Source organism: Nematolebias whitei, chromosome 7 (assembly GCF_014905685.2).
Source record: "Nematolebias whitei isolate Nwh7 chromosome 7, NemWhi1, whole genome shotgun sequence".
Taxonomy (NCBI): domain Eukaryota; kingdom Metazoa; phylum Chordata; class Actinopteri; order Cyprinodontiformes; family Rivulidae; genus Nematolebias; species Nematolebias whitei.
The window spans coordinates 41,145,967-41,159,947 of record NC_056504.1 but is presented as its reverse complement, the minus strand read 5'-3'; the positions used below and the strand labels follow the sequence as shown (position 1 = coordinate 41,159,947).

The window sequence follows — 13,981 nt, the reverse complement described above, 5'->3', positions numbered from 1 at the left end:
GGTTCGGGTCATGCTTGATTATTTTAAATAAACAATCCATGCCGCTCATTCGACTCACTCAGGTATAAGACAGACCCCCCGCCCCATCCTTTCTTTTTCAAGACGTCTGCTCTGCTGTGACAGACACCTTCAGAAAGAGAAAGGAGGGGGTGGGGCGTGGCATCTGTCTTTCCCCTTCGCCAATCATGTGTCATGTACAGTCTTACGTTGGAAACCCACGAAAAAGTGAGTCAGTGAAAGTTGAACTGTGAAGTATTGATCAGGGGTCTACTGTATATAACAATCTTTTTATTTTTATTTTTATTAAATCAATTTTCAAAATACATTAATCAGAATTATGGACCCACATCACGTATTTCAAAAGTGTATTCTTATCATAAAACTCTAATGATAGTTATACATGCTTGTATTCAGCCAAAGGTCTAGCATTCTTTGAAGCAATGCCAGAGTTTTAATTTAAAATCATTTTATGCTGAGAAGGAACAGAGTTTTAGTTGGTTCAGTCAGTTCTTGTAAGTGATGTTATACAATCTCATGCAGTATATCTTGCGACATGTGATAGTGCTCAAAGAATGTGTTGGGGATGACTTTCAGACACTACCACAGCAAGTTATGTCATTATTGATAAAAACTGACTGAGTTATAACCATAGATGTCCATCCAATGATTATTTTCTGAGAGTTTCATTAGAATCTGTCCATAGTTTGTGAGATATGTGGCTAAATCTACAGACAATAAACACGCACGTAAAAATATTACTGAAAAATCAAAAATCAAGCAACTGGACTCCTAACTGAAGACATTTAGCTTATTATGGTGAGTTTTATCAATTCAAAACTGGAGAGCTTTAATTTATTCAACTACAAAGTAGAAGTCGGGTTGTTTTATTTTCATGTTAATTTTCTTATGTTCTAAATGACTGAGAATCTCCTCCAGCATGCAGGAGAGGACAACGATACTATGGTGAAACACGTTGACGAGAACATCACTCGGCATGATTATGTCAATTCGGAGCACCAAATGTCCACAAAAAGATCTAAAACAGTTTTCTGAGGCCGGACAGATGAGCTCAGGCACATTGTTCCTGTGGAAACTCCAGATAAACCGATAAGTTCCAACAATGCAGCGCAGATGGGACAAGACATTCTACCTGGTGTGTGTACAGGTGGGACTAATTAAAGCAGGTGCTCCCATTGTGCTGCATCTTTATTTCTGTGCTTTTCCTGGAAACGATGATGCAGAAACAAATGAGCATTTTATTTTTCTCAGAGGTCAAAGAGCAGCAAGCTGGCATTTCACGAAACAAAATGAAGATGAGGTATTACACACTGGAGCTGGAATTAAAACTTGTGCTGCTCTCATTGTTTAGTAGCCACACTATGTTTACTAAGAGATAAAAAAATTATATTTTCTGGATCTGCTTTTCAACCTCATTGTGCTGTTAGTTTTAGCAGCAACATTTTGCAAATATAAAGTTTTTCTATAAGAAGAGCCACAACCTTAAACTCAGTTTTCTTTGTGGCACTTGTGTTTCTCTGCTGGGCACAAAGTAAATGAATTGCAACATAAATGTTTATTATAGGACCTTTTACATTTTTAAAAATATATATAGTAAAAGATAAAAGCAAAATAAATGTATTATTTACTGCTGACACCTCCCTGGCCCAATGTGAAATGTAAAAATTAGTTCAGATTAACACACAGTGATTTAATTTAGCCAAGACTGCCCCCTGGTGTAAATCTGTGCAAACTACACATTTTAAACCAATCTGTATTTGACAAATGAGAAATCTATAGAGCTATGAACTATAAAATAAAATAATAAAATAGCCCAATTAAACTATAACCTATTCAAGCTTAGTGCATTTTACAATGTGTGGATCAATTTAAAAACTCTTCAATATTGTCATCACATAAATTTAATTCATACTTAAGATCTAGTTTTATTTTGAATTAACTCACTGACAGTCAGACTGAGATGTATAAACCTGTCGTAGAGCATTTATATAACAGGAACTATATCTCTCTGATGAACATATTTGTCATTTCAGATAAAAAAAAAAGTTTCCCTCACAGGTCAAAGTTCATCCTCATGAATCCAGGTTAAAAAAAAAATCCAACAAAGTTAAGTCAGGTCATCTGGATGGTTTATTTTCTTGCTGAGACGTTTTATCCTTCAGCCGAAGAACTTCTTCAGTCTGAGGAGCCCACCAAACCAAACTGAATCCCACAAACAGTTCACCTCCAGAGTGGTAATAACAGTTTGCTGGTGATAAGATGGCCAAGGCAGACCTTGGCAAAGTGGTTCCAAACACCAAACTTCATGCTCATTAATCCAAATCCAACAATCCGTCTTCTGGGCGGTTTCTTTTTTTGTTGAAACGTTTCATCTTGCATCCAAAGGATGAAGTCCTTTGGATGAAGGACGAAACGTTTCAGCAAAAAATGAAACCGTCCAGAAGACCTGACTTGTTGGGTTTCCCTCATGTTTTTCTAATTTATAATCAAGTAGGCCTATATTTGTTTAAATGAACCCAACCAGGGCCCCATGTAGATTATGCCTCACGATTGGCCTGGAAGAACTTGAAAAGGTGGCTGCGGAAAGATATGTCTGGGCCTCCTTGCTCAAGCTGCTTCCACCACCCAACTCCAGAACAGTCTGTAGATGATAGATGGAACGGACGGACGGGCGGACGGATGAATCCACTGGCCAGATGTGGCACCCAGGCTACCAGCTGAATAGTCCAGTTCAAGTAATGTACACGTCTGACATACATTTATACTACTAATTACCCATCTATAAGCTGCATATTTCCCATGTATTTTTGTTTTGTTCACCTGGGATTTGATTATTTTATATTCATTCCAAGTAACATGAATCCAGTTATATTTAAAAAAGTTTTTTTTTTAAATATATATAATCCAGCAAAATAAATTTATCATTTACTGCTGACACCTCCCTGACCCAATGTGAAATGTAAAAATTAGTTCAGATTAACGCAAAGTGTTTATATTTAGTTCACAAACATGTGAGGTTGGACAAATAAAAATAATAATGAAAAAAATAAACTGCTCAAAGACTAATAGCAAAAGCAAATATTACTTTTATAGTTGTGGTTTGTGCTGGAGTAAGTTAAAAGGTATTTAATCTATTCAGGTTTGAGTACAAAATATATTATTATTATTATTTAAAAGTTTAAAAATTAAAATTCATACTCAAATCGCTTTCAGGAAAGAGTTCACACCAGAACTTAGAGCAACAGTCAGTTAGTAAATAATATTAAAGAATTGTTTATTGTCAATGTCGTCATTCAGAATTTTAGATGGGACTTCTTGCAATTTTTTACACTAATAAGTCATAAAAAAAAATTTCCCACGGTTCTGCCGAAACCCGGGATCGAACCAGGGACCTTTAGATCTTCAGTCTAACGCTCTCCCAACTGAGCTATTTCGGCGCATATTCAGTCTATATAAACAAGCCTACTGATCGAAACACGCAATTATACCGTTATGTGTGTTTATATTTGTGTTGTTGACATGTTTGTGTAAAGCCGCACTGCCCGCCGGCTTATGTAGTTTTCAGAAAGTTAGCAAACGCAACAGTTAGCTGTAGCCTGCTACATATGTTATATAACTTCTAACACTCTCTGTGTCCATGTCCCCACCAAAACGGTAGTTAATAAAAAAAAAAAAAGCTGTGAATCTAAAGGTCAACGTTATCAACAGTGAAATAACAAAAGACAGCGTGTTTAAGCTAAAGATGTGAGGAAGCTAATGTTTAAACTGTAAGGTCGGGTGCAGTCAGTCAATGTTTGGACACAAGATGGCGCCCTCGGCTGCCGACATGTTGGACACTTGAAGAACATTAGGTTCAGGACTGTATGTCCTGAAAACCTCATATGACGTTCACAGTAAAACACAAGTTTCATAAAATTGTGTAAAATGTACTTTACAAAGTAGACTGAAATACTTTGGATCTTTAATTATTTTGGTCACTCCAAAGATTATGAAGTAAAAATTTAGTAAATTAGTGAGAAAACCCTTTTGCCCAGTTGGAGTCACCACTTTCAAGACTGTATTTCTACAGCACAAACAAAACGGTACCAGTTAATCTGTCACTGAGTTAATATTAACTTTATCACAGGAAAAAATAAACTAAAAATGACTGCGTGTGCTATCTTGTGCAAATACTCCCAGGGTTTTTGTCTTTGTGTATAAACACTTGTGCACGCAGCTTAAACAATGGCAGAAATTTGTTGGCACTTCTGACTCATGCATTTTAAATTTCATCTGCTGTTTTCACAAAAGTCATCGTTTTATTGTACTTCTTGGCAAAATGGGGTATAAAACACTCAAGCAGCTTATTATTGTGCACTTGGTATTTGTCTTTTTTTTTAAAGAATCAGGGTTCTGCAGTGATGCAGTGCTGTCCCTTTATTAGTCATACGTTGTCTCTGTGCCAGCTTCTTTGGCTTCCATCTCTTTTCTTCTCTTTTTTTTTCTTCCCACCCCTAATCTCCCCTCCATATTGCCTCATTCTCTCTCACACATTTTTGTTCCCCTGTCATCCCCCAAGGTGACTTTCCTTCCTTCACAGACACTGCAGCTGTTCCTCGCTTTTGTTCTGAAAGGCCTGAGAGTGGATAAGAGATGAGAGAGATGCAGACCAGCAGCAAAAAGAGAAGGAGAGAATCAGAGTGTGGAGAACGGAGGGGAACTGATGAGATTATCAAGCAGGTTGTGGAGGAACATTCACAGTTTTGACTAAGTTCACAAATCAGTAAGGCAAAAATCATTCATGCACAAACCCGCCACGTGCGCTGACAGCTTTGACAACATCAAGAGCTGCTTGCACAGATGCTTACCTTACTAACATGTTTCATCTTCATTAGCACTGGTGATTAGCACAGTTGTCACACTTCAGTGAGACACGGTGAAAGATCTCTGCAGTCAGCAATAAATGTTGCGAGTAACTGGGACGAAGTGTCTAAACTTAGGAATCAGAGAAACAGGGGCTCAAGATAGGAAATGTAAAAAAGAGAGGAAGGGACAGCTGAAAAAAGTGAGAAGGATTTAGACATTTGGGTTCAAAAGATAAGAGATGGAGAATTTTCCAATCCTAGTCTCCAGGCCACTACTATCCAGCATGTTTTACTTGCTTCTCTGCTCCAACACATGATTCAATGGTTAAATTACCTCTGCATGTTCTGCAGGAGTTTGTTCATCTTCCATTGATTCAAATAAGGTGTGTGGAGCGGAGAGACGTCGCAAACATGCAGGGCCTGGTAATGGACACTCGTGGTCCAAGGCTTATACTGACGCCACAATAGTGATTAAGCGCAATTGCACATTTCAGTTGTATTTTTTAGGCTAATATATCGTATCTGTCGGCCTATAAGTCACAGTTTTTTGCATAATTTACATGCCCAAGTGACTTATTTAGAGTTTTTACCCCATATTTATAAACCAATTTCTGGCTGAGATAGGACAGTTTTCATTCATTCTGACATTAAAAATGTTGAACACTACCATTTTCAGCCGCTAGATGGCACTCACGAGCATGGCATGCCATCGTGTCATGTAATAGGTAAAAGTGGCTATTAATGACACAATCGGTTTCCCATATATGCCACCTTCGTCCAGCTCTAGGATCATGCCTGGAGCAACTGCCAAATCAGCTTCATTTTGCTGCCACCCCCCCCCCCCCCCCTCCAGTGAAATGCAGCTAATTTGACCATTAAAGTGAATTTATTAAGTAAAAGTTCATCTGAGACACACCTTTGCTATAATGTCAAGCAAACAAATTATTTTTTTAGGTGCCTGTTTTGTTAAGTTTCGAAGACATGCACAGCGTTCCTCCTTCCTGGTTTCCTCCCTCTGCGTGCTCACGGAGCACCGAAGCAGCAGATACTTTTGGAATGCAGCTGATTTTACCATTTAAAGGCATTTATCAAGGAAAAGTTAAACTGAGACACACCTTTGCTCTAATTTTGATCCAAACAAATAATAGTTTTTAAGTGTTAATCTTGTTCAATTCTTGTTGAAGTCCTCCTGTGCACACTCCTGCGGCCATTTGGCAGCCAATCGATTTTTGGCACAACATGGCCCACAAGGTTGTCATCGGTGACGCATAATTGATGCGACTTATATGGTGAAGTGACTTATTTATGTTTTTTCCACTTTATTAGACATATTTGAACTGATGTGACTTATACGGCGGTGCAACGTTTACGATGGAAAATACGGTAATAAGGATGAAACAATAATCTAATTCTGTTTTAGGTTGTCTTTAATGGATCACAACCTTCTTAGTGCTTAATGAATTTCAAGAGCTTATATTAATATTGGACCTGTTATAGATATGTGTTTAAATCACCTACGTTTAGAGAAACAGATTTTAATTCTGACCAAATCGAGGAGCCTTGTTTGAGTGGGGCCAAAACCAAAGTATATTTTTGTCCTTAAACATTTTTATTCAAAATAAAATATACTAGTTCAGGAAAATATTTCTTTAAACCATTGTACTGCAGTCAGTTTTACACTACATAGTTATTTTTGCAGAAAAATTATAATGTTCCTATCTTAAGGATAAATCACAAGGGCTACAGCTAACTGCTGCTGCTGTTCACATTTGCAAAGAACCATAATATTATATGTTTTTTAAATACTCATGAAATGCAAATATTAATAAAATACACACATACTTGCATACTTTTCCTATGCACATTACAGCAGTTCTTGCAGTTGCATGGATACTGTATGTATGGAGGAAAAAAACTTCTATAAATAAATAAATTAGTAATTGAAAAAAGTTAAACAGTTAATAAAATAAACAGTGAGAACAAAAATCTATTAATACACACGGTGAACTGATATAGACTTTTTAATACAGATTCTGCTCTGTTCTATACAATAGCACATAATATAAATATTTTACATTACTAATATTTTTCTATACACGTGGTCATAGATGTAAATTACAGTATACACATACACACATACAGTATTAACACAAATACACTTACATGTGGTTTTATTTTTATATGCTTTAACTCTCCAACTCGCTACGAGTTTATATCACAATGACTGTTTTTCTGTCCTGCAGATGATTGTGACCAAGGAAAGGGTTTTTTGCCTAAAACCCAAAACAAACAATTAAGTATTTACATCCCTGAAAAATATACATGAATACACAAGAATTATTGTTTGGCTGTTTGGCTCACAACTAGTGTAAAAGGGGTGAGAGTAAAAGAGGAGCCCAAAGAGCTGTCCAAATTTTGAGTCCATACAAAGTCAAAGTGGATTTAATCTACTTCAGTGACATAAACAGTAGTGGTCTACTCTAACACCCAGAATACAACAGCTGATTGAGGGCTGGTTATATTTCTTTTTAGTCCCGCAAGTTTGGAAACAAGACACAAAGCCCTGAGGAGAAAGAGAGACACAAATATAGCAGAACATGTCCAGGATTTAGTCCAGAGGCTGTTTAGCTCTACAGTCATTCAAAATGCTGTCCAAAAACAATTAATTAAATAAATAAATAAATAAAAACACCTTCGTAAAACAGCTAGTTAGTACGAAGATGTGTCCATTTTCAGTGTCTGTTTTCATGCTGGGATCCCTTGTGTTCAGGTTTGCAAGTTAACCAGCACTGGCTTTAAAAAAGTTTTCACAAAGTATTGCCCTTTAATTGTCTCTTTAAAACTGTAGTGATGAAGTTTAGTGGGTTTTTTTTTGTATACACATAAATACAAATGCCCAAATAAATATCCTTTTTTGAACATCCAGTAGCCCCAGTTGTTTATCACAAGATAAACTGCTTTGTTGTAGTATTTTCTCCCAGTAATCTACAGTACTGTGCAAGCTTTTTAAACCACCCCTGACTTGTTTGTACTTTGCTTCCAAGGAACTTTCTTATACTCTTTTAAAATATTCATCATCAACAGTTTTCTAGGATTTGTACTTTATATTTTCCCCATATTTTCTGTTCAGTTCTAGTAAATGACCATGACAATACTATAAAGTGCTTAAAAATGTACACATTTTCACAAGATATCTTTTTGGGAATCACCTTGTTGGTTTGAAATTATTATTTTTATACTTTTCAAACTGTGTAATCTTTCTATGTTTTTATAGATTCAGCTAAAAAAAAACATGGGTACCACTTTACAATAAGGCTCCACTTTATGGCTAATAAATAGTTTATAGATACATTATTAATTCCTCTATAAACACTTTATAAGTCATTAATAATTGTGTATTATGCATTAATTAAGGGCAACAGAGATACAAAACTGACCAGTGTCTTGTCAAATAGTGAGCCAAATCTGTTCATATATTTCATCTTGTCATATTAAACATTACAGACTAAGCTACTACCTTGTAAGCACAATAATAATTTGTAAACCTATTTTTTTAGGATATAATATTGTACTTTATCACTGCATTATAAGTATCTACATCTAATATTATATCCTAAAAAATAGGTTTACTTATGCTTATTGTTCTCACAAGGTAGTAACTTAGTCTGAAATGTTTACTATAACAACTCCTTTAAGTTTCAGAGCCATTGTATGTTTAAATGATTCATAGGTCAGATGTGAGTTGCTCATCATAGAAGCAAAACTTTCTTCTGAAATGGTCATTTACAGGGACTGAAAATGAATGCAAAACCAGCCAAAATTCACAGAAAAACTCTGAAAGGCCTTTAGAAAACCTACAGAAATATTGCTTTATATTACTTTGAAAGATTGCAGGACAGTCTGCCACCTCAGAAACAAAACATAAAGAAATGAGAGATGGCTCAAGATGTTTGCACATCACAATTCTGTGTTCACATTCTCTTTGTTCACATCGTATGGGTCATTGCTTTGTTCATATTTTATTGCACATTGTCCTGGACAAACAAGCATTTCTTCATTAATGCAATTACAGATTTGTTGCAGATGGGCCTGCACAAATCTGTGAACATGCAACCTCAAATCACACAAACTTCCATTGTCATAATTATCATAGTTTACTTGAAAAAATAAAATAAACATGCCTTTTAATGTTGTCACACAATCTTCTAAAACACAGTATGGTGCTGACTGGAAATTACATAGAAATGAGTTTGTTTTTTTGGTTTAATTTTTGTTGTGATTGTTTTTTTTTGTTTGTTTTTGCTGTTTAATTTTAAATAAGCCTGTAAACTTTGCTATACCCTTAACAGATACATTGTTGTAAACATATAGCCAGACCATATAGTCAGCACCATAACAACATACTTTTAACCAATTAAGGCATGAAAAAAATGAAAGAGAAAGAAGTCTGCTATTTAAATCATTGTCACTGAGAACATCAGTGCAGGTAGATATTCGTGTGCTTTCACAGATAGTGACTAAATAGATCAGTGTGTCTGTGTCTGTAACTGCATATGTACATGCACATGCAGTTCAAAGTGCACACAGGAGTAATATTGTACTGCATGTATTTGCAATTATCTATACCTTACTTTGCACAAAGGGTGAACAATAGTATTTTGAGTAGTCATGGCTAGGTTGTCATAATGCTTGGCTATTGTTGCCATAGCAATTTATAAGCAGTCCAAGGTGGACTAACAGCAGCCCATGTCAGGAGAGCAAAGAGCATCTCTGGGAAGAGCTCAAGGCTCACCTGTTTCCTCATCTGCAGGGGTTTGTCCTGACCTTTGTAAACAAACTCCTGCTCATTTGTCCTCACACCCACGCATAAATGCTCACACAATTCATCTGCATCAGCTTAGTAAGGTACCAACAATTCTTTAAAGTCACACAGAACTCTCAGACATGCAACTGCACTTTGAAGTCCAGACTCATTCCCTCACCGCTTCTGTGAGACATCGATCAGTGCCATCGCTGGCCTCCATTTTTGACTTGCGACCCTTTCTCTGGCCTCCCCCCTCCACCCAAGAGTTATGAATCACAGTTCCTCCACTGGGAGCGGGGTCCACCTGTAAAAGGGACACTACCCTTTTCTTAACGCGTGTTTTGAGGGCACGCCTTAGTTTCTGCCGGGTAAAAGCATAGAGCAGAGGGTGAAAGATAGTAGTTCCATATGCCATGGCCAGGAAGCACAAACGGAGCTCCACAAGGCTGTCACTGGGACCCATACAAAGGATGAGAACATTGACTGCAGACAGAGGGGCCCAGCAGCCCAGGAAGGTGGATATGATGATGAGGGACATTTTCAAGACACGTCGTTGACGCTCCCGTCTGTCCCTATGCCTGCGCACCGCCCGTCTCAAAGCAATGATAGCAGACACGGAGGCCTGCACACCCATGGATGAGGCAGGCAGTGGTGTGGAGGCGTGGGTCTGAGCTGATGCTGTAGGTGGAATTGGAGAAGCTGGTGTGGCTGGTGTGGTAGCAATGGGTGTGGTAGCAGCAGTGCTGACAGTGGTTACTGTTGGACCACTGTCGGACAACCCTAGGGGCATGGAAGAGAACGGCGGAGGTGATGTTGGTGTTGGTGTGGCAGAGGGAATAAGGGGCGGATGATTGAGGTTCTGGTTCTGATTGGAGGACACTGTTTCAGTCGGCAGGCTAAGGTCCTTCCTCATTCGCCTCCTGCAACGTATCCTGCAGGTCTTGTCCTTTGATCGTGTATTCCTCATCATGTGGGAGCCAATGCGGATGTTGAGGGCCTGTAAGATCCTGGAGTAGGTGAACAGCATGGCTACCACAGCTATGAAGAAGCAGGGCACTTGGAGTAACAAGTGGTAATATATAGCCATGCCTGTGTAATACCCCTGCCCTCCAACACACAGCAGAGTCCTGTTCTGCCATACTGGTGGGTGGTGTGAAGGAGATGAAGGCAGAGTGGAGGGTAATAAAGGAGAGCTGGAGGATAAAATGGGCGTGTGTCCAGTATTGAGTTCTGACTCATTGCTTTGCCTGTCTGGCTCGTCGTCCTCACTATTCTCATTTGCTGAGAAGAAGTCCCCTTCAAGAAAAGGCAAGAAGAAAACCGCCAGAGACACAGCCCACACCGCTGCCAGGAGCAGTGCAGCCCGTCTGGGAGTCAGCAGACGACTAGCCGGACGCACAGAGATATCGTAACGATCCAAACTGATCACTAACACATTGACTGCTGTGGCCACACTAGTGAAAGTGACACAGGCTTCATGAAAGCAACAAAGTGTGGCCAGGCTGCTGACTCCATTTTCATTAGCTGGTAGGAGGATCACAGCAACTGTAAGAGGCAAACAGAGCACGCACACCAGAATGTCGAGCACGTGGAGGTTGACCGTGACAAGGTTGCTGACTGAATCTACCAGGTTTGACTGAGCACAGTAGAGCACAAGTACTGTCAGATTGCTGCTGAAGCCCAACACAAGCTCCAGCATCAGCACAGTGGTTAAAGACACCTGAAAACCGAGAGGGTATGATGTGCTCCAGCCTTCCTCCACACCCACCTCCCCCACTCCATCCAGTAGGCCTACCCCCTGACCATCGCTGGTCTCCAGGAGGTCACGATAGCCTTCGGTCTCCATTGATGCCACAGCAGTTCTTCATGCATAGCAACATTGGCCTCCAAACCAGACCATGGTCTTGATTTCCTTTTCCTCTGACTCAGATGAGACAGGGGTGAAGATGATAACCAAAGCTGTGGTGGTATCTACAAAACAGAAAGCAGAGGGAAAAAAAGAATGTGAGAAAAAATACAGAAAGGAGGACAGAGAAGAAACAAGAACTGTGGCACTCAGTTTACTATACATTTTTTAAAATCTATACTGTACAACAGGTTCAAGTTGACACACTGAGATGAAAGTGATATTGGTGCTGTTTAGATGAGCCATGATCTTTAATAGGGCTCAGCAGTTGAACATTTGGAGATGTTTCAGAGAGAGAGAGAGGGTTTCATGCAGGACTTCTCCTTGTAGGAGATTTACATGAATGACTTTGCTCAGATCAGAACTTTAGGGAGTTTGCTATTGATAGTGAATTTCATACCTCAAGTCAAAATTGCTCAGTTCATTATGAGTGTGAAATATCACATAGATGTTTTCATGTGGGAGTCAAGCTAGTACAGTAATCCCTCGCTACTTGGTGGTACATTTTACGCGGACTCGCTCTATTACGGTTTTTCAAAATAAGATTGGACATGACACACAGTTGGCTGATTGATGGATGAGCCGCATGGTCGGCATGGGATTTTTATTCAAAATAAATTATTTTAATATTTTTATTTAATGTTTTTTAATTATTTTAAATTATTTAGCACTTGCTGCACCTGTATGCAGCCCACAGCTGCAGGAGAAGCTTCTTCCTGCAATATGTCAGATCTCCACTCTGTGGAGAAGTGGGCGTGGCTGAGAGAGCTGGCGGGTGGCAGAGAGCTGAGATCATGACATGCTGTGCTCTTTTAGAACATTTAAAGTTTATAAAATTGTTAGGAACATTGCAAGAGTGTGGGAAAGGTTTTAAACACCTTAATATAGTATATACCTGTACATAAATACTGAAATAAACCACTACTTACTACTACTACTACTACTTGTGTGCACAATATCATTCCATCTCATTCACCACATGAGATGGATGACAATAAAGTTTACTTGAACCTGAACTTGGACTACTGTGTCCCTACTTTGCGTTTTTTCACTTATTGTGGAAGGGGGGCGTGATCCCAAACCCCCACGATAAACGAGGGACTACAGTATCTAATCTGTGTGGCCAAGACCAAAATGAATTAGTGTCATCGTAAAACAATCCTGATCCCAAACATTTCATAGCTGTTTAGGAGAATGCTTTTGTACAAACTTTGAAGAAATTTAAGAAAGTACTGTTTCATTGGTTTTATTTTACACTGCTTTACTTTACAAACACATAGTCATGTTAAAAATCTTTAATCCTTATTTAATTTGAACATTTAATGTTTTTTTTTTTTAATGTCACTGTGTTCCAGAGTTACTGTCATACAGTATATTTTGAAAGACAACTTTCACATGAACCATAGCTGCTGGTAACAAACCAGACTGACTCAGTCTTCAGCATAAAAACCTAGAATCTTCTATACAAATAACTGATGCAGATATGACAGCCGTGCAAAAGTTCATACAATAACACTGACATGAAATGCTAAACTTTTGAGTTTGGAGTTTCGTAAAGACTGATTTTGTTGTGGCTCCACTCCAAGAATAAATCTTCTGCCTGGTGTTTTAAGAAAATTTACTTTTTTTTGTTATTTATTTATATATTTTTTACAAATTTTACAATATGTTTAATTCTGTTACTAAAGAAGCAAACTTTTCTTTTAGGCACGAGTGGGTGGATGCTTATTTCGCTCTTGCTCTACATGAATTATAGAGTTCAGAAATTGTGCATCCAGGCCAAAGCATTTGAAGATGATAAGAAGTCATGCTGACATGTCAGTGACTAACAACATGATGTCTAGAGTTGTTTGGTCTCACGAAAGCTGTGTCTTAATGATTGACAACCAAGTGAAGACAAACTATGAAGATTTCTTTTTATCCACAAATGCCAGCTTTTGTCTCCACAAGGAAAGGTGGCAAGGACATTGTTGGACAGGTGAAACATTTCCAAAAAAAAAAAAAAAGAAACTGTCCAGATGACCTGACTAAAAATTGTTGGATTGTATACCTGGATGATTGAGCATGAACTTTATTGTTGGCCAGTGCATTTCATGTCAACACTGTGAGTATCCAACAAAAGGTGCAAGAAGCTAATAGTTCTCACTCAAAGATATAATGAAGACAAATGGATTGATGATTCATGGACAGTAGTACACAAAAAATGTCATCAGAGAAAGTGCAGCACAAAATACACATCCTTTTACACTCTTCACATATTTTCCTATGTTGATCCCATTACAATTTGTGAATTATTTATGCAATGGGGAAATAGTTCTTAAGAAACCCTTTAGATAAAAGATAGAAAATAAAAAACAGATATCTTTGTGTCTGGAAAAAAAAAAGTTAGAGATATTTACGTGACCCCTA

At 38.2% G+C, this 13,981-nt stretch overlaps 1 protein-coding gene and 1 non-coding gene across 2 annotated transcripts; both read right to left on the bottom strand.

Annotated features, from left to right (window-relative positions):
• Positions 1–3,382: 3,382 nt before the first annotated feature.
• trnaf-gaa lies at positions 3,383–3,455 on the bottom strand. Its single transcript has one exon. It is a non-coding gene; the product is annotated as a tRNA-Phe (tRNA).
• Positions 3,456–9,284: 5,829 nt separating this feature from the next.
• LOC119412533 (G-protein coupled receptor 22-like) lies at positions 9,285–11,512 on the bottom strand. Its single transcript, XM_037679553.1, has one exon. It carries the CDS (start codon positions 11,510–11,512, stop codon positions 9,833–9,835), a length of 1,680 nt encoding a protein of 559 aa, XP_037535481.1. The 3' UTR covers positions 9,285–9,832.
• Between the last annotated feature and the right edge of the window lie 2,469 nt (positions 11,513–13,981).